The sequence below is a fragment of the Desmodus rotundus genome, chromosome 11 (genome assembly GCF_022682495.2).
Source record: "Desmodus rotundus isolate HL8 chromosome 11, HLdesRot8A.1, whole genome shotgun sequence".
Taxonomy (NCBI): domain Eukaryota; kingdom Metazoa; phylum Chordata; class Mammalia; order Chiroptera; family Phyllostomidae; genus Desmodus; species Desmodus rotundus.
In genome coordinates, this window is record NC_071397.1 from 13,596,387 (window position 1) to 13,615,463 (window position 19,077).

The following is a 19,077-nucleotide window of genomic DNA, read 5'->3' on the forward strand; positions in this document are numbered from 1 at the left end:
TGTCAAAATAAGAATGTTTTTGATTTTGGTATATTGACAGCTTTTTAAAAAAGATGTTACTGAGGGCAACATATACCTGTGGCACATCCTAAGGACCTAAATAAATCCAGTCTTTTGTAAATATTATTTGAGGAAAATTGATTTGAAAAGTGAACAGAAGCAGTTATTCGTAGAACAGAATCTGTTTTGGATATGAAGTACCATACCAGAAAACCTTAAATGTAGGAGTCTAGTTATTTATGGACTCAGAGAGACTTACAAATGTCTTCCCAGGTTTAGGCTACATTGTCTTCCCAGGTGCATCTTCTATTCTTTTTTTTTTGAAGTTCTTTGCTGTCTGTAAAACATCTGAGCTAATTAAAATAGTTGCTTTTTGCCCTTAAGAAAAGTAACCAATAAGGCAAAGCATATTACTTTTCCAGGAAAACTACATTAGTTGAAGATAATTAAATGTGAAATATCTCCATTAAGCTAAACTGAACTTTTAATTCTGAGGTTTAAAGGAAAAAGAAGTTGGGGGGTAGGGAAGAAGGAGGTTACTACAACAAAATAAACTTAAAGAGATTTTCTTCTATGAACCCAAGTGAACAAATACATAGTATGTATTACCATTATACCTAGAAAAATAGATGGATTTGTATATCGTTCTAATAGGATTTACTCATCAGCTCCAGGAGCCCCTTGTATTTGTAGCTTACCAGCAAATTCCTAAGAAGTCAACTACAACATCTTTTCACCTCCCAGTTCTATCACTTATTATTTGAGGATATTGAGACAGTTATATTGAGACAATGTCTCAGATTCTTCATCTGCAAGATGGTGAAATAGTGTGGGGCCCTGGCTGGGAAGCTCAGCTGGTTGGAACATCGCCCTGTACACCAGAAGGTTGTGGGTTTGATTCCCGTCGGGGCTCATACCGAGGTTGTGTGTTTGACTCCCGGTTGGGGAGCGTATAGGAGGCAACTGATGGATGTTTTCCTCTCACATCAATGTTTCTCTCTCTCTTCCTCTCTCTTTCAGATCAATAAACATATCCCCTGATGAGGATTAAAAAAATAATAAAAAACAATAGTTACTGCCATGGGGTTTAATCCCCATGAGGTTGTTACTAGGATTAAACATGGGCATGGTGCCTGGCATACGGCACACATCAATAAATGTCAGGCATTTTTATCATTGTTGCTGTTATATAGTTCTATTGTTCCATTTGAAAACCACATTCAGTTTAAGGACTTCCTTGGGGGTATGAAACGGTGAAATTGGCTAAGATACATTTGTTTCTAATATGAACAGGTTTTTTTTTTTTGCCCCGGATGACCCTCAAAGCCCACTGCCCTCCTGGTCCTGGAAAATGGTCAGAGCAGCCCCTTCCAATGTGGCCAAGGGGCTCCCAATGCAGAGGCACCCAGTGCAATGCCTCTGTTTTTCAGGGACAAAGGGTGCAAGGTATAGCAACTCTTTTTTAAAAATATATTTTGTTTATTATGCTGTTACAGTTGTCCCATTTCCCTCCCTTTATTCCCTTCCACCCTGCACACTACCTCCCACCCTCATTCTCCCCACTTTAGTTCATGTCCATGGGTCATACATGTAAGTTCTTTGGCTTCTCCATTTCCCATACTGTTCTTACCCTCCCCTTGTCTATTTTCTATCTACCATTTGCTACTTATTCCCTGTACCTTTCCCCCCTCTCTCCCCCTCCCACCCCCCCGCTGAAAATCCTCCATGTGATCCCCATTTCTGTGCTTCTGTTCCTGTTCTAGTTGTTTGCTTAGCTTTGTTTTTGTTTTTTAGGTTCAGTTGTTGATAGTTGTGAGTTTGTTGTCATTTTAGAATGGAAGGGCAGATAAAGTGCTTCCCAGATAAGGTCAAGTTAAAGGAGCCTTTATTATATGAAATGTTAAAGGGACTTATCTAGGAAAAACAAGATCAAAACTATGAACAGTGAACAACTTTATTTTTTAAAAGTAGCCTGTAGTAGTTTTCTTGAATTTGGAAAACATCCCCCCTTCCTCTTTGTCCAAGTTTGATAACTATAACCAATCTTTAGATATGGCTGCTGCCATATCTCATAATTTCTTAGCCTTGATAACAGCAGAGGGACTTTAATGAGAGCAAAACACTGAAGCCAACAGAAAGCATTTCTCCGGTGGTTTAGTAGCGAAGGCCTACATTCAGTGGCAACTCTTAACAAGGAAAGCTAGTTATAACATAAAAAAGGCCCAGTCACTTTTGACATGATGAAGTCTAAATGGGAAATTTATATTTCTCTGCTTTTGCTTGCTTTCTTTTTCTTCCCCCTTTCTTCCTCAAAGCTGAATATTTCTTGACAATGAATGAAACATGAGAGGATTTAGAAGACTTATGTTTGGAAACTAAGCCACCTGCATGATTCAAATACTAATTTTGACAGGTGCACCTGCTTTGAGTTTTGGTAAATAGAGAATGCCAGGAAATTCTATCCAACCAAACAGAAGAAAGTAAATCCTTTAATTGTAGGTTCCAGCGCACGTCATATTTAAACAAAACCTGTTTGTAAAACATGCCCATCTGAGATTTGGGGGAAATGGGAGGGCTCAGATAAAATAAGATTTTTATTTTTTTAATTGCCAAGAATATTTAATAAAATGTACAATCAGAATCAACACAAAACTTTTCAAATAATTTTATATGAGGCTACATTGGTGAAGATATGTTTAATCCAGAGTAGATTTTTATGTGCCTGAAGTTAGTGTAAATTATTTCTCTTGAATAGTTAGCTTGCTTCTTTCGAGTGCGGTAACAATTTGCTGACCAGAGAGATTTCCCCATTACTCATTACTAGTCTTCTCTGGAATTCTGAATTTCTGCAGGACTCCGGAAAGTAAGAATTTTAAACGACTGACAGTACACTAAGGTTCTGCCACATGTTCAGGCTGCCTCTCCCAGAGCTCCTCCGCACACACAGGGCACCACCAGCTTACCTTCCTTCCTCCAGCAGCATTATTGCGGACCCATTCTCCTGTATGCCCAGCAACCTTCCCTTCTAGCATTTTTCAGCCGGATAGGTGAACACATTTTATTTTGCATGTAAGTGATTATTGTAAAGTTGAACATCTTTCAAATACTTATTGGCCATTTATATATCTTCGAGAATTGACTAGTCGTATTTAATCTGTTACTGATAACTTAAGTTTGTATTTTTATATTTAACTTTATGTGGAATCTGTTTTGGCCTAAAGGGGGAATATTAACTACTGGCCCTCTGACCCCATCTCCGGTGTGGTTAGCAGTTTTCTCAAGACCATTTACTGGATAATGTTTTCCTGCAGTTTATTTGAAATGCTGTTTATCAGGTGCTCCATTCTTGCACTCTCTTCCACTCCAGAGTAGTTTTAGAATGTGAAGTCTCTGGCACTGGCGCTTACCCTCTCCTCACCGGAGGGCTGTGTCGTCGTTGGCATGGAGCGTGCCCGTGACAAGTCAGATGGGTGTGGATGCCACATAGGAAGGTGGTCGTTTGAATTACTGGGACTGTGTGCAGAATTTTAATTTTACTTGGGTCTGCAATTAACTGTTCAATAAATTACTCATACACAGTGCACCAAAGTGCAGCCTTCGGAGAAAATGCTGTGTGTGTTTGGAGTTGCCTGCTATCTGCCAGGAGATCCTGCAGATCTCAAAGATCGTGTACTGTTCAAAGCGAGGAGTAGCATGACCAGTTGGCGCATGAAGAACTGTCACTCAGCAGCAACGGTAAGTAAACATTCTAGCTGGTGTCCAATAACCTGTCAAACAGCCGTTCCGGGAGAACCGGCAGACTTTTTAATGCGCCTCCCCTCCCCCCCCAAAGAGCTATTATAGATGTCATGATTGATGCATGAGGGTTGGGGCTCCAGTAGTCACTTTAAAACCACGAAGCTGTCAGTTTCCAAGTAAAGATTTTTAAGTTTTAAGATTTTATAAAATCTTTTTTAAAAAAATTAATTTATTTTTAGACAGAAGGGAACAGAAATGTCAATGTGTGGTTGCCACTCACACCCCACTGCTGGGGACCTGGCCCACAACCCAGGCAAGTGCCCTGATGGGAATCAAACCCATGATCTTTGGTTCGCAAGCCAGCGCTCAATCCACTGAGCCACACCACCCAGGGCTGTAAAATCTTTTTGTTGCTTCAACTTAACGTGGCAGTCCAGTGCTACAGTACAGGTTCCCTATGCTGAAGACTTTCTTTTGCTCTAAAATCCATTAATGTCCTCTCTGACCATTACTTCCGAAGAGGAAACTGCTTTTGACCCTTTCACTGAGCGGCCCAGGGTTTCCTATGGCGTGTGGTCTCCCTCACTTCAATAAGTTTGCTTAATGGAAGCTGTGCTCCCGGTGGTCTCTGCCTGGGGGACCTTAACAGAATTGTGGCACCACCTGAATTAACTGACAAACAATTCTAGGTCAGATGGGAAATGATTACAGTTATTTTATTTTACAAATAGATAAAAGCAATCCAGGTAATATATGGCAGTTGGTTAGAAATGATTTTTGATATATTTTAGTGATCATTTATTCACATGTATATACATATCACATTGAGGAAAGGCTTAGGAAGTTTTCTTGGTTTGGTTTTTGTTTTAAGGGAATAAATGTTTCTTTTGAATAATTTTATAAAATAAAAGTATGACTTTGATGACAGGGGATAATAAGTGTTCAGCATTTATTCACTAAACCAACCTAAGAAATAAAATGTTCCTGCTACCTCCAAAGTTAAAGACACTTGGCAAATCTTAATTACACCACAAAGTCTAGAGAATTATGTAAAAATGTAAAGGCATTTGGGGATTTCTCAACTTCCAGACAACCAGACAGAAGATGCAAGTCATCGGCTGAAGAATAATGATGACAGCAAACAGCGTTTTATGAACTAGGTACTGTAACACTTTACGTATATTAAGCCGCAGCATCAAATTTCCTCTGCACTAATCAATAAACGAGCTCTATCTGGCTATTATAAATCAGTAGATTGTCACTGTTCTTGTAGGGTTTCAGGTAAATAACTGAAATACAGCAACATAAATGAGTCCCTAGACTTGGCGACTACTAGAAACAGTTCTCAGGGCTACATTAGATGCTAGTGGTAGATCTAAGAGGCTAATTTTAAACTCTGTATTAGGAAATAATAAATCCTGAAGAAGCCTTAGCCTCTGAAATATCATCATAGTCAACAGTTTTACAAATTTTAAACATTAACTCAATGTGGAAATAATCTAAAAAGCATTCTTTAAGAGGCATCCAGTCTCTTATAGGCTTCTTCGATGAAAGTGAACATGTTCTTCGTTTGAGATGAATTATGGAGAACATCCAAGTCCTTCAGAACAGCATTCTGGTTGGGAATTTGTGCCAAAATTTCTTTCTGTGGGTACAATCCATGATTAGTTAAAAAAATTTTTTTATTGAGACATAATCAACATATAACATTATGTTAGTTTTAGGGATATTACATAATGATTCAATATTTGTATATATTGTGAAATGCACCACAATAAATCTAGTTAACCTCCATTACCCTACATAGTTAAAATATTTTTACATGATGATGTATCTTTTAAGATTTACTCTTTTAGCAACTTTCAAAAATACAATGTTGTTATTAACTAATTACCATACTGTATGTTACATCCCTATGACTTATTTATCTTACAAATGGAAGATGAGTAAGTCAAAGGTTTGTGCCTTTTAGCCACCTTCACCCATACAATTGGTTTTTAATCTTATTATGAAAATTATCAAATATATGTTATTTAGAGAATGATATAATAAATCTCATGTACCTATCACTCAACTTCAATAACTATTAACTCACTGCTGCTTTTCTTCCAAATCTGTATTATTCTGTTTCGCTCTGCCCATTTCTGCTACTTATATCCTAAGTGAGTTATAGACAGGGAAATTTCAAACTATTTTTTGAGAAAACGTAAAAACTTCCTACCGCTATAAACATTTACACTATAATATCTACTAGGGTCCTTCGAAGAAAGACAAGTTACCAGTGTGTATAATCTATTACAAATAAGACTTAATACTATTTTATGAAGCATTATATGCTACTGTTAGAAACATAAACAAAAGTAACTGTCAGAACTTACTGCCAGAAGTCTATCCTATAGTTATATGACCACACAAATGTGTAAAAATAGATGTACGAGTATACTCAGCATTATCTGTAGTTGCAAAACTTATTTAATTCCATCAGTAATTCACAAATTCTATTTGGTACATCCATACAATGGAATTCTATACAGCTATTGACAAGAACGAGATACATCTACATAAACTGGCAAAGAAAGATGCTCAAACTTTAGTGTGAAATGAGAAATAATTGAGTATTTGTCATGAATTCCATGTTTTTTTTAAAAAAAAACAGGATATATAATGCTTTTAAATATCCAATTCATAACTAGTGATACAGTCAATACAGTAAATCGGTACTTACCTGAAGTATGGGTGCTTTGAGACTCTTCTGAGAAAGTTCTGGAAGGGAGAGTGCCCTGTTACTACCTATGTGAGACACCTAAAGTAGAAAAAGAAAGCTATAGATTATTTCAAAGGACTAACTCCTCTCAGCTCCTTACACGTAAAAGTTGTGTTGGTAAAATGTAAGCATTAAACATCACACCCAGGGTCTAGCAATACACTGTTACACAGTTACCTGTTTTAACCTCTCCTCCTCTTCTTCCACCTCACTTGTCAGAACTTGAATTTTGTTCTTCAGGCTCTGAATATTTCCAGTCACTGACTCTGTGGTCTCTACTATTTTATCTATTTCTTCCTGAGTCAGAAAGAGAAAGTTAATGTTTCAAATAAGATATTTTATTAAATGAAATGAAAAGAGATATTAATATACATATTTTTAAACATCTTATATATTAAAACACTGCTAGAAGAAACTGGTAAATATATTTTTTTCTTTAAAAAACATACTTCCTGGAAACTAATTTGCCAAGGTAATAATGTATTACAAGGAAACAATTCCCTGGAGCACAAAGATACAGCCCACGTACAAGAACGTTTCCTCAGAAACTTACCAAAGCTGCCAGCGTCAGAGCCGGGAAGACCCGTGTAAATCCAGCACTGCCCACAGACCGATGGCCTAAAAGTACTCTGTGTTCTGCCCGTTCATCTTTACCCCGTCGCACACCCGACAACCACTGACCCTTTTAATGTCTCCAAGTTTTGCCTTGTCCAGAACGTCATACAGCTGCAATCCCACAGACATAGCCTTCTCAGACTGGCTTATTTCACTTAACTCCATGGCTTTTCAGGGCTTAAAAGCACCTTTCTTTTTAATGCTGAATAATATTCCGTTGTTTAGATGTGCCACAGTTTATTTATCCATTCGCCTACTGAAGGACATCTTGTTCTTTCCCTAAATGTTGGCAACTATGAATGATGTTGCTGCTAAGATCCGTATGCAGTATGCCCCCGGTTCACACGGCAAAATGTTTAGTTTTGTGCCAAACTATCTTCCAAAGTACCACTTTCACTTGCTCCTCAGTCCTAATTTCCTATGAATTGGTTGTTGGATTAAGAGACCACTGCCAAATACAACTATGATGTAAACCACATGTGTTAGTTTCCATGTCTGCTATAACAAATCACAACAAACCTGGTGGCTTAAAACAGAAGTTTATTCCCTCACAGTCCTGGAGGGCAGATGTCTCAAATCAAGGCGTGAGCAGGGTGGTGCTCCCTCTGAAGGCTCTAGGGGAGATTCCCTGCTTGCCTCTCCCAGCTTCTGAGGCTGCCAGCGCTCCTTGTCACTGCATCACTCCGATTTCAGCACGTTTGCACGTGGCCTTTTCCTTCACGTCGGAGTCTCTTATAAGGACACTTCACTCTCCTGAAGGACACTTGTTACTGTATTTAGGTCTCGCCCAAGATAACCAAGATGATCTCACCTTGAGATCGTGAACTTAATCACATCTGGGAGATTCCCTTTCCAAGTATGGCCACATTCCAGGAGTTCAGATTTAGACTGTCATCTGGGGTCCTCCATTCAACTCAGATAGAAAGGAATGAATAAGAGCACTGAGTGAAGAATTAATAATAAAGACTAAAATTTTTCATTAAAAATTTTTAAAAGTTAATTTTGTTCCATTGCTTTATTTTCTTTGGGTATTCCTACCATACCCATGTTGCATCTTCTTTGCCAAACGTCTGTATCTGCCACTTTTTTCTAGAAACCTTTAAAAGCCAATGTTTCTTTTTGATTCTTAAAATTTTCTCATTTTACCTTCTATTTATTGCAAGAATTACCTGTTGTGTTTCTTTGCTTTAGTACTTCTAATTTAGTCTGCATATCCGAAAGGCTTTTTCTCTTATTTCTAATTCTTTCCTGAATTCTGTAACTTCATTTTTTAGTACAGCTGGTCCTCGAATAGTGTTTTTACATTCAGCTTCATTCTGTTATAATGTTGACAAGGAAAAAAAAATCGATTCCCTGCGGGGGCCCACCTGTGTGGAGATTGCACGTATTCCCCATGTCTGTGTGAGTTGTTTCCACGTTTTGGAAAGTCAACACCAACCAACAGTAACTCTAGGCCGCAGCAGAAAAAAGTAGTGGTTCTAAGTAATGCACATAGGAGAAAACTAAATAATACAATTCTACAAACTCCTAATTCAGACACCCTCTTATGCTAATGAAGAGCTCTTATGTTCACAATGCCAACATTCTTCCATTGAGTAGTGACTATAGAGCATCCACAAACCGCTGTGATAGAAGAAATATACATTTGGTCTCGTCCCTGGTTCTTGGCACAGAGCTTCTAAGACCTTTGTAACTTCCTAAGTAATGGGAGCAGGAATAAGAGCATATTTAGTTATATAGCATTTGTTTTTTTGTCCTGGTTCTTGGCACAGAGCTTCCAAAACCCTTGCAATTTTCTGAGTGATTGGAGTGAGAGGAGCATCTTTTGTTATTCCTAAGTCCTTTTCAACCTTACCTGAATTTATGATAATGAATGACTCACAGAGGACGAAGGCTGGTTGTTCCAAAAATTGAAAGTCACAATTCCCTAATCACAGGTTGGTTGTTGGGACAACCAGCCTGTGATTAGGGAATTGTGACTTTCAGCCCTACTCCTTGATCTCTGAGTAGGGGAAGAGGGCTGGAGATTCAGTTAACAATTAACATGCCAACATGATGAAGCTTGCATGAAAACTCTCAACAGTGTGGCTCAGGGAGCTTCCAGGCTGGTGATCACATCAAGGTACTGGGAGCATAATGGGCTGGAAGAGGCATGGAAACTCCGCACCCCTTCCTTTTGGCTGTTCCTGAGTTGAGTCCTTTATAATAAACTGGTAATAGTAAGTAGAGTGCTTTCTTAAGTTCTATGAGCTGTTTTAGCAAGTTGTTGAACCTAAGAAGGGGGTCACAGGAACCCCCGATTCATATACTTGGTTTGTGAGAAGTACAGGAGGCTTGGACATGCAACTGGGACCTGGGATCTGAAGTGGGAGGGCAGTCTTATGGGACTCAGCCCTTAAGCCTAAGTGGGGTCAGTGCTACCGCTGGACAGTGCCAGAACTGAATTAAAATGTAGGGCGCCCAGCTAGTGTCTGCAGAGAATTGGAGGACTGCTTGGTATGGAAAAGTCACACGTTTGGCGTCTTAACTGTTGGGTATAGGAAAAAAGATTTTTTCCATTTAATTATATTTATGCTTTTGGCATATGGAGGTCTAATTTTAGCTGTAAAACAAATGCCTCCTACTATTACAAAAATCACATTATCATTTACTATCTCTGATAATTTTCAAGTGATTTATGGAAATACTAACCATTAATGGTAACATTTACCATTATCATACTTTAAGACCTTTTAAAATAACCTTAAATGTTAGACCCGAAAGCATAAAAATCCTAGAATAAAACACAGGCAGTAAAATCTGGGACATTGCTTGTTGTAATTTTTATCGGATGTATCTCCTCAGGCAAGGGAAACAAAAGAGAAAATAAACAAATGGGACTATGAAATGAAAAAGTTTTTGCACAGCAAAGGAAACCATCAACAACAAAAAAAAGACAACCCAGAGAATGGGAGAACATATTTGCTGATACATCTGATAAGGGGTTAATATCAAAAATTTACAAAACTCAACACCAAAAAACAAACAACCCAATTAAAAAATGAGCGAAGGACCTGAATAGACACGTCTTCAAAGAGGACATACAGATGGCCAAGAGACGTGAAAAGATGCTCAATGTCACTAATTATCAGAGAAACGCAAATTAAAACTACAATGAGATATTGTCTCACACTTGTCAGAATGGCCATCATCAATAAATTGACAAATAACAAGTGCTGGTGAGCATGTGGGGAAAGGGGAACCCTTTTGCAGTAGTGGTGGGAATGCAAACTGGTACAGTCACTGTGAAAAGCAGTATAGAGATACCTCAAAAAATTAAAAATGAATCTGCCTTTGACCCAGCAATCCCACTTCTGGGAATATATCTGAAGGAACCCAAAACACTAATTTGAAAGAACATAAGCACCTCTATGTTCATTGTAGTGTTATTTACAACTGCCAAGATATGGAAGCAGCCCAGTGTCTCTCAGTAGATGAGTGGGTAAAACAACTATGGAACATTTACACAACGGAATACTACTCAGCTATAAAGAAGTTTACCCTTTGCGAGAGAATGGATGGACCTGGAGAACATTATGCTAAGTGAAATACGCCAGTCACAGAAAGAGAAATACCATATGATTTCACTCGTATGTGGAGTCTAATGAACTGAACAAGGAAAATGGGGACATTCATAGATGAAGAGCAGGATGACAGCTAGTTGAGGGGGGAAGGTTAGGGGGTGGAGGAATTGAGCAAAAACGAAAAAGGACTCATGGACACGGACAACAGTGTGGTGACTGCTGGGAGGAGGGGGGTATAAGGGGACAAAAAGGTAATGTAAAAAAATATATAATAAAGATTAAATTAAAAAAAAAATCACACATAGAAACTGTAGGAGAGTGATTGCCAAAGGCTGCGGGAAGGGTTGGTAAAGGAAATAGGGAAGGGATGTTAAAAGGGTATAAGCTTTTAGGTGTAAGATCGTAAGGTCTAATGATCTAATGGAATACATGGTGATTATAACTGGTAACGTCATATTGTGTAACTGAAATCTACTAAGAGTAGAACTTAAACAAGTTTATCCACATCTCTCCCCCAAATATACGTGAGATAATGGATGTGTTGATTAACTAGATGGGGGAATCCTTTCACATACAACCCATACATATATAAAATCATCATGATGCACATTTTAAATATCTTATAATTTTATTTGTCAATTATTCCTCAATAAAGCTGAAATTAGGCCTGGACTGGCATGGCTCAGTTGGTTGAGCACTGTCCTGCAAAGCAAAAAGTTAGGGGTTTGATTCCCGGTCAGGGCACATGCCTAGGTGGCAGGTTTGTTCCCCAGGTGGGGGAGTGCAAGAGGCAATCAACTGATGTTTCTCTCACACATGCATGTTTCTCCCGCTCTCTACCTCTCTCCCTTCCCTCTCTCTAAAAAATAAATAAAATCTGAAAAAAGAAAGCTGAAATTGAAAAAAAAACATATTAATGTCATCCAACTGTTCAAATCTCATACCTGCAATGATGCCAGACCTTCCTCATTAGCTCTGTGATGCACCTTTTCCATTTTTAGTAGACTTGACACATTAGTTAAATCTTTCAGCTTTTGGGAAGGGACTTTTAGGGTTTTACACAGTTGAAGCAATCTTAGGGATAGAATAAAAACATAATTATTAGTTTACACTTTGAGTACCATTAGTATTATTTTTATTTTGTTTTGAAATACTGTTGTCACTTTTTTTGCCTGCATATTGCCAAGGGCTATAATCTTTTATTAACAGTGGCTGACCTTAGCAGGAAGTCTCCCCAAAAAAGACCTGACAAATAAATCATCATTTAACCTTTCATTTCATTAAGATTTACTTCACGTCACGGGAGCACTCAGGCTGCTTCATAAAGGAAAATGTCCTATTTTACACATTTAACAATTACATGTTTCAGAATAAAAATTTCCTTGTGTTTGCTACATGTTTCCTAGACTATTTCAGCTTATAAGCCTACCACCTATTGTGAGTTATTGGGTAAGAGATGAGCACTACTCTAAGTCTTAACTAAGAGCCTGTATTCCAAATCTCAGTTGTTTTAGAGAATGTGACCAGGACTTCATTAATTAATCTAATTTGATGACATTAAAGAAAACCGGGCCCCATACACTTTAAGGCAAATAAAACACTAAGATTAAAGTGCTTTGTTCTGAAGTACTATCAACATGAATAGTATTCAATACTAAAGTTAAAAAATCCTCCTTTGAATTGGGTTGATTAGAGCATCAATAGAAAGGGATGTATCACTACCCTCACTTCTAGTAATAATATACTTTCCACAATTTAACTCTTGAATTCCATAACAGATTCCATGATTTTAGATTTGCTTCTACCTAATAGAAGCACTTTGGGGTGCTTTGTTCTGTTACCTAATTTGAACACTGGAATCCGAGACATCTTCCTGGATCTTATTCAAATTATTAATTTTTGTAAAAAAACAGTAGGCAGCATAAACCCCACCAATCGTAATTTTCATTAAGGTGTTAGGATGGACTTCAGTTTTCTGAAAATCATCATTAGGACATCACATTTAAGCATAAAAACCTGTCTGCATAAATCTTCCCAAGAGAGAGAAGCTTTTGATTTAACTAAAATAAAGTTTCCAACGATGACCAGTTTTTTCTAAAAGTTTATTAAGTCAATTCTGTGGAAGGGTTATCCACTGTTGCAAGTGTTCTAAAGAGGGGTCAGATTTCCAGGATTCTTTTAAGATCTAGTAAAACTAAAGGTATAACATGAAAACCAACCCTGCTATAGCACCAACACCTAATCACCATGTATAATACTGTTTTTATAGACAACTTTCCCAAAGCTGTTCCTCTAGAAACTGTAAGCGCTAACCAATTAAAATCAATTTGCTACGGCTGTACACACGGCTGTATTAGTAAAAGGGGAAGTATTTGAGTATTGTTATTCTGGGAATGGAGAGTGAGATGTGAAAGCAGAAATGAAGAGAAAACAGGCAGTCTTTGAACCGTATGTCTCCATGGTTGCTACATGATGAAGAGACAGCCTATACGTTGGAGAGAATTTAATCTTTTCTGATGACCCAGGGTGATTACAGCGGACAGCAGCTACTATGTACTGATTTATATTCTCATTTACACACCAAACATGATTATTTGTCCTGTATGAAAAGGACTATAAATAGCTATACCTTTATTATATATTATCTTACTTATTAGCTTTTTTAGTGCATTCCTTCTTCAATATTAGGCTGTCATTCCTATAAGCCATTTACAGGCTTGCTTCCAGCAGTCTTTCTTTAGTCTTCTACCTCTCTGCATGAACTCCCGCCCATACCCACCCAATCCCACCCTTTACTTTGCTGCTATCCTTCAGAGATTACAATTCAAGTAAGCAGAATTTGTGTTTAGTCTTCCCAAGAATAAAGTACTAGATCACAAACATTTCCAGGCACACCAGTAACTAAGACAGAGAACATTCTTCTGTGAAAATGTACAAAATACTAGAAAACCATAGTTGCTGAAAATCATTGATAGTGGTGTGACTTTTTAAAAAAAGTTTTATTGTTACTTTAAATGGCTATTGTTTTCAGGTTTCAAAAAAGCACACTACTAAAAGCACAGTTAATAAAAAGCAAAACAGAGGAATATATAAGTAGCAAAGAGTGCAATGGTTTTGTTTGAATTATTATTAAATTAGAACAAAAGCTACTACTGTGAAAAAAAAATTTTTTTTAAGATTTTATTTATTTTTAGAGAGAGGGGGAGGAAGAAAGAGAAGGAGAGAAACATCGACACTGATTGGCTGCCTCTCCCACATGCCCCAACTGGGGACCAGCCCGCAACCCAGGCATGTGCCCTGACCGGGAACTGATTGTGGGATGATCCCCATTCAACTGAGAGCCACACTGGTGAGGGCTGGTGTGACGTTTTAAAAATATATGAAAAGAAACCTCCATTTGTAACTTGCCACAAGATGAAGAACAGTAATAATCTGGAAAGAGACTCTTGCTGCTTGTGCAAATAAAGTATATGATATAAAGTTAAGGAAAAACACAGCAATAGTACAAATATTCTATAGGATAAATAAGAGTGGTGAACTCTTAACTTCAAATTGCTCAAAACGAAACTGAAGGGAGTTCAAGTTGACAAAATGTTTTTCAAATCCCAAACAGAAATGTGAATTATGGAAGCATTTTGTCATTTTCAGATTCTTCATTAAAAATTCTCTTAAAGAACTCAGACTTGCAGATAGCAGCAGTTTAGGAGAGAATATACATTCCCAAATTGTTCCTCTTTTTAAAACAACAAAAACTCCAAATGAAAAACTTTTATATTCTACAGATGTCTGTTCTGGAAACACACAGACCGATCAGATTTTTACTAAATATGTTTTAATCATTTCCTACTGCATAGTTATATTACCTTTTCTTCAGGCAGTTGAGATGATATTGTATTTGTTCATTTTCTCTACTTTTCTTGCTCAAAATTGCTCTAGAAAAGAAAAAAAAAAAAGGACTGAATAAATGTTAGTTTGTAACACAACTAATAAAATCTGTTTAGTTTTTCTCTCTGATTTCTTTCAAGTGCCTTTCCTTCCTAGCCAGGTTGAATTAATCACTTTTCCTTCTATATAAATTTTAAGCAGAGGTATAATCAAAGTTTTTAAAATCATATAATATGTTGTATTTGATTTGTATGTCTGACTCTTCTGATGTATTTCAGCTCCTTGATGGCAGAATCCTGATTTCCTTTGTATTGTATCTGCTCTGGCACACGGTAAGTTCCATATAAAGGGTCAATTTAAACTCAACTTCTTCTTGAAGTGGCTCCTATTGATAGAACATGTTAAAGTTAACAGGTCGGGCCACACAGTCTTCATTTTTATTTCCCTGATGGAATTCTGAGTTTCTGAAATTAACAAAGACTTTTTTACTAAGGTTAATGCCATTGAAAGAAAATAAATATATCTTCCTCTGCAAGACAAAAATCCCCTATCACCATAAAATAGATAACATTTAAAAGACTGTCTATAGAATATGTAAGTAGAAATCAAACGTTAAGTGGAAAAATGTCATACTCACATTATTACTGTCTCTATCACAGTTTGCAAATGCTTTCTGCTAGTCTCTGAAAGAGGTTGCCAGGTTTTTCTCCTGCTGAGTGCTATCTTTACCTGTTTTAGACTAGTTTGCTCTGATTGTCCTGTTTCTGGTGAAAGAAGAGACTCTGGTCAATCTAGAAGGCTGCATGTTTCTACTTAAAAAGTGATTAAAGTATAAATTTATCTAAAAAAGCTAATGGAATTATGAGGACCAAAATATTATAGAGCTATATAAATTGTTTAATTTCCTTTTTATTGCACAGCCGTAAATGCCAGGTATTGAATATGAATGTGCTATCTACTATTATCTTAACTAAAATAATATTAACTGATACTACAGATACAAACCCAAGATAATTTTAAATGAAGAACCAAGCTACAATTAGGAGTCAACATAAGAGTATGCGTCTCAGAAATGGCCTTAATTAAAGAGTTTGTTAAGACTAGAAAACTATTCTACTAAATGCTGGATGGCAACCAGAACAAAAGAGATTAACCAAACCAGACAGTCAGTGTTTAGTAGACTGTTAATTGTTCTACTTACAAGGGATAAACAGAGGAATTATACTATCGGCTCACGGGAAGACTTATTTTGGAGAGAAGGGAGATTAAATAATTATAAGATGCAAAGCATTATAAAAGCAAAAGTACTGTGCTCTCTGGAAATATAAAACCAGATGATGTAATGTGGTCTTGGATGAAAAAAGGTAGGGAATTCTTCTAGGAAAAGGTGAAATTTAAGTAAAGTGAATACTTCAAAATAATTTACTGTGAATAAAATTAGATAGTTGTTCCAAATTAATCTATACAGTGATGGCAGAAGCATATTTGTCTTGAAAAGAAATCGGGATGTGTTTCTATATATCACAGATCAGTAATAATTTGGGTTATGATATACTTTTTTCCTAGTTCCTATCAATTTTATAACCCTACAGAGTATTTTTCTATGTACGGTAAATAAAATTTCAGTTGACCAAAATAACTGACTAACCAGTAAAACATAGTCTTGCAAAATGAGAATATTGCTATTTATTACCATCTTTTGCAGAACTCATAAACAAGATGCTGATAACTTTTTCATGAATATAGGTAGCTTGAGAAAGAGTCTAAATAAGATACAGAAGAGAAATACCTTCAGAAGGCAGACGCTTTGGATGACTTTTATTTTTTTTCACTGAGTTTCTAACCTAGAGGGAAAAACGTGCACATACACAGAGAGAATTAAACATCAAATAAAAAGCCATTACTTTGGTAATAGAGTGGTCATGTATATTGAAGGAAATTCATATAACTTCTGGTTAGGTAGAAAAAAAGTATATTGCCACGTCTACAGAAAAAGGTTGTACTTGTCACAGTACAAGTACAAAATAAATATATACTCAGCTAAAAATATACTGAAGCAATTTCTGGACAATGGTGATAATGTATAATAGAATTTCAAATCGTATCAAACAATGTCTTAAAGAAATTATTACTCATTTTACCAGTGAAATAGTGTTACATACTTCACCTGCAAAACAAATAGAGGCTTTCTTTTAGAAGAGATGGGTAAAATCACGGTAGGAAAAAGCTAATTCCCACTAAACTAATTTTTCTCGGTAACAATAGAATTCTCCACCAACTGCCAAATTCCCTTGTTTTTTAACATATGAATGTCATAGATTTAGTACACTCTATTCCCAGTCTCTCATTTAAAGACCTTAGCAATGCCCTAGGATCCACTCCTCATCAGAGAAGTCTTGGATCAATACCTTCAGAATGGAAGTAAATAATTTTTATCTGAGAATTTTTACCAATTATGCTCTATCAGCTCCCACAAAACAATAAGAATTACTATAACTTGCAGTAAAAGTAACCTTTAGTCCTCAGATACTCCTTTGCAGAGAATGAATGATATTTCTAATAGAGTTCTGGATGAGCCCTGACTGGTGTGGCTCAATGGGTTGGGCATCATCCTGCAGACTGAAAGGCTGCCCATTTGATTCACAACTGGGGCGCATGCCTTGGTTGCGGGCCAGGTCCCTGGTTGGGGGCATGCGAGAGGCAACCGACACACACACACTGATGTTTCTCTCCCTCTCTCTCTCCCTCCTCCCTCTCTAAAATAAATAAATAAATAAATTTTAAAAATCTTAAAAAAAAAAAGAGTTCTGGATGATGAGCTGGGTATTTTCATTACCTCTTTCTTTGATAACGCCACTTCCTCACCACTAGTTTTTCTTTTGGGATTTCTTTTTAACTGTTGAGACCTTTTCTTGGAAGTGTGTGCTTTGCTAGACATCTTGATCTAAATGGAACAATTGTAAGAGTGCTTCAAAAAATCTGTAAAGATGAAAAGGACATAGAAAAATGCTTAATATTTGCACAGTATTCTGTTCAAAAGACTACCTATAAATGTTCCAAATTGGCCTTTTAAGCATATTTTAAAAACAATAACATTGGTTCTTATTAAAGTAAGGATATCTAATTCAATTTCATTCCTAGAAATTTTCCATTTGTATGGCTTTTAAAAATCGTTTAAAAATTCTTTTGCATCTCTAACTCCCCCATACAATTACATTATCTCCATGTTTACATGCAAGAAAATGAATACACAAAGTGTTGAATTGTCTTACTTAGGTCACAAATAATTTTGATATCTATTATCTCACAGATATTACTCAGGTCTCCTTGTTTTAAGCCTAATGGACTTATCATTCAACTTATGCCAAAAACAGGAGATACCTTTTAAAACGACAGTCACAAATTCATGCATAAAATTCATGTGTAAAATTTTGTATACAATACATAAAATGCCTAGAACAATATCTGGGACATACTTTATACAAAAAAGAATAGAAATTTTAGATCCACAGGAAACCATAGCCTAGTGGTAGTGGACACAGACAGACATAAAAACAATTATTATGTACAATTATATATAATGGCACATATGTTATACAAATCAGTGAATGACTCAGAATGGCGCGAGTCAATATACAGTATTCAGAGAAAAATTATTTGCATTACGTTTTAAATACCGAGCCTGAAGGAAGGAGAATGAAGTATTGGAGAGAAAACAGCAAAAGCCTGATGGCAGGACCGGAAAAGTCCAGCGAGACTTTCACCGCGCACGAGAGCACCGGACAGAAAACAACTGGAAGGGTAGTTCGCGGACAGACTTCGCACTGCAAAAAGAATTCTTTTTTTCCACCGCGTAGGAAACCGGGAGGCTCCTAGGTTGTCCTGTTTCCTCACCAGCTGGAACTCGTGGAAACCAAGTGTCTCCACCTAAGCCTCTGTGTGGGCAGAAGAGGTGAGCACGACACGCAGCCAAACACAAGTAATGTTTACCTCTCGACGGGTGACGCCACTGGAGGGCGCCGCCGCCGCCCGCAGTAACCTCAAGGCCAAAGACACCAATCTCTAAGGCTGCACTGGGTCCCACGACTGGCTGCGGGAGAGATGAAGGAAGGAGGACGAGGGTGAGGAAGACTCAGGGAAAGGTGAGGGGAACCTGCCTGGCTTCACGGCCACCTAGAGAGTCCAATTAAGTCATCCGTTGGCGCGCAGGGCAGACCAATTCGGATTTCCCTCCCTTTGCAAAAGTCATCTCACGCTTCTCAAATGCAAAACGCGGAGCTCGCCACAAATGTGTTGGTCACGACACTCGTTCCCCAACCTGGACCCACGAGCAGGGTAAGCGCTTTCACTACTCACCAACGCCTCCCCCCGAACCCCGGGGAAGCCGCGCTCAGCGCAATTCGCGCCCAAACAATCGAAAGCCCACGAGACCCGGAAGTGAACTTGTAGAAGCCGGAAACGCCTGCAGTAAGGCTGGCGGCACTGCACCACTCTGACGTCATCAGGAGCGCG

At 37.5% G+C, this 19,077-nt stretch overlaps 1 protein-coding gene across 4 annotated transcripts; it reads right to left on the reverse strand.

The window, feature by feature from the left end:
* Positions 1 to 4,428: 4,428 nt before the first annotated feature.
* Positions 4,429 to 19,018, reverse strand: CENPQ (centromere protein Q). Of its 4 annotated transcripts, XM_045193054.2 has the most exons (10): positions 18,922 to 19,018; positions 18,556 to 18,655; positions 17,402 to 17,544; positions 16,355 to 16,409; positions 15,203 to 15,329; positions 14,544 to 14,612; positions 11,625 to 11,754; positions 6,680 to 6,799; positions 6,464 to 6,541; positions 4,429 to 5,383 (listed from the first exon to the last, which is right to left on the reverse strand). In XM_045193054.2, the coding sequence occupies exons 3-10, from the start codon at positions 17,501 to 17,503 to the stop codon at positions 5,252 to 5,254; spliced, it is 813 nt and encodes a 270-aa protein (XP_045048989.2). In that variant the 5' UTR covers positions 17,504 to 17,544; positions 18,556 to 18,655; positions 18,922 to 19,018; the 3' UTR covers positions 4,429 to 5,251. The 4 variants fall into 4 exon arrangements, with proteins under 4 accessions (XP_045048989.2, XP_045048990.2, XP_024413701.2 ...); XM_045193055.2 differs by lacking the exon at positions 18,556 to 18,655 and having other exon boundaries at positions 18,922 to 18,998; XM_024557933.3 differs by lacking the exons at positions 18,556 to 18,655; positions 18,922 to 19,018 and adding an exon at positions 18,243 to 18,534.
* Positions 19,019 to 19,077: the final 59 nt, after the last annotated feature.

Coding starts and splice junctions, on each gene's coding strand:
- CENPQ (XM_045193054.2), bottom strand. CDS start 17,503: ATGTCTAGCAAAGCACACACTTCCAAGAAAAGGTCTCAACAGTTAAAA. Junction 6,800..11,624: donor AAGGTCTGGCATCATTGCAG/GTATGAGATTTG, acceptor TTTCTGACTCAG/GAAGAAATAGATAAAATAGT. Junction 6,542..6,679: donor AGGAGGAGAGGTTAAAACAG/GTAACTGTGTAA, acceptor TTTCTACTTTAG/GTGTCTCACATAGGTAGTAA.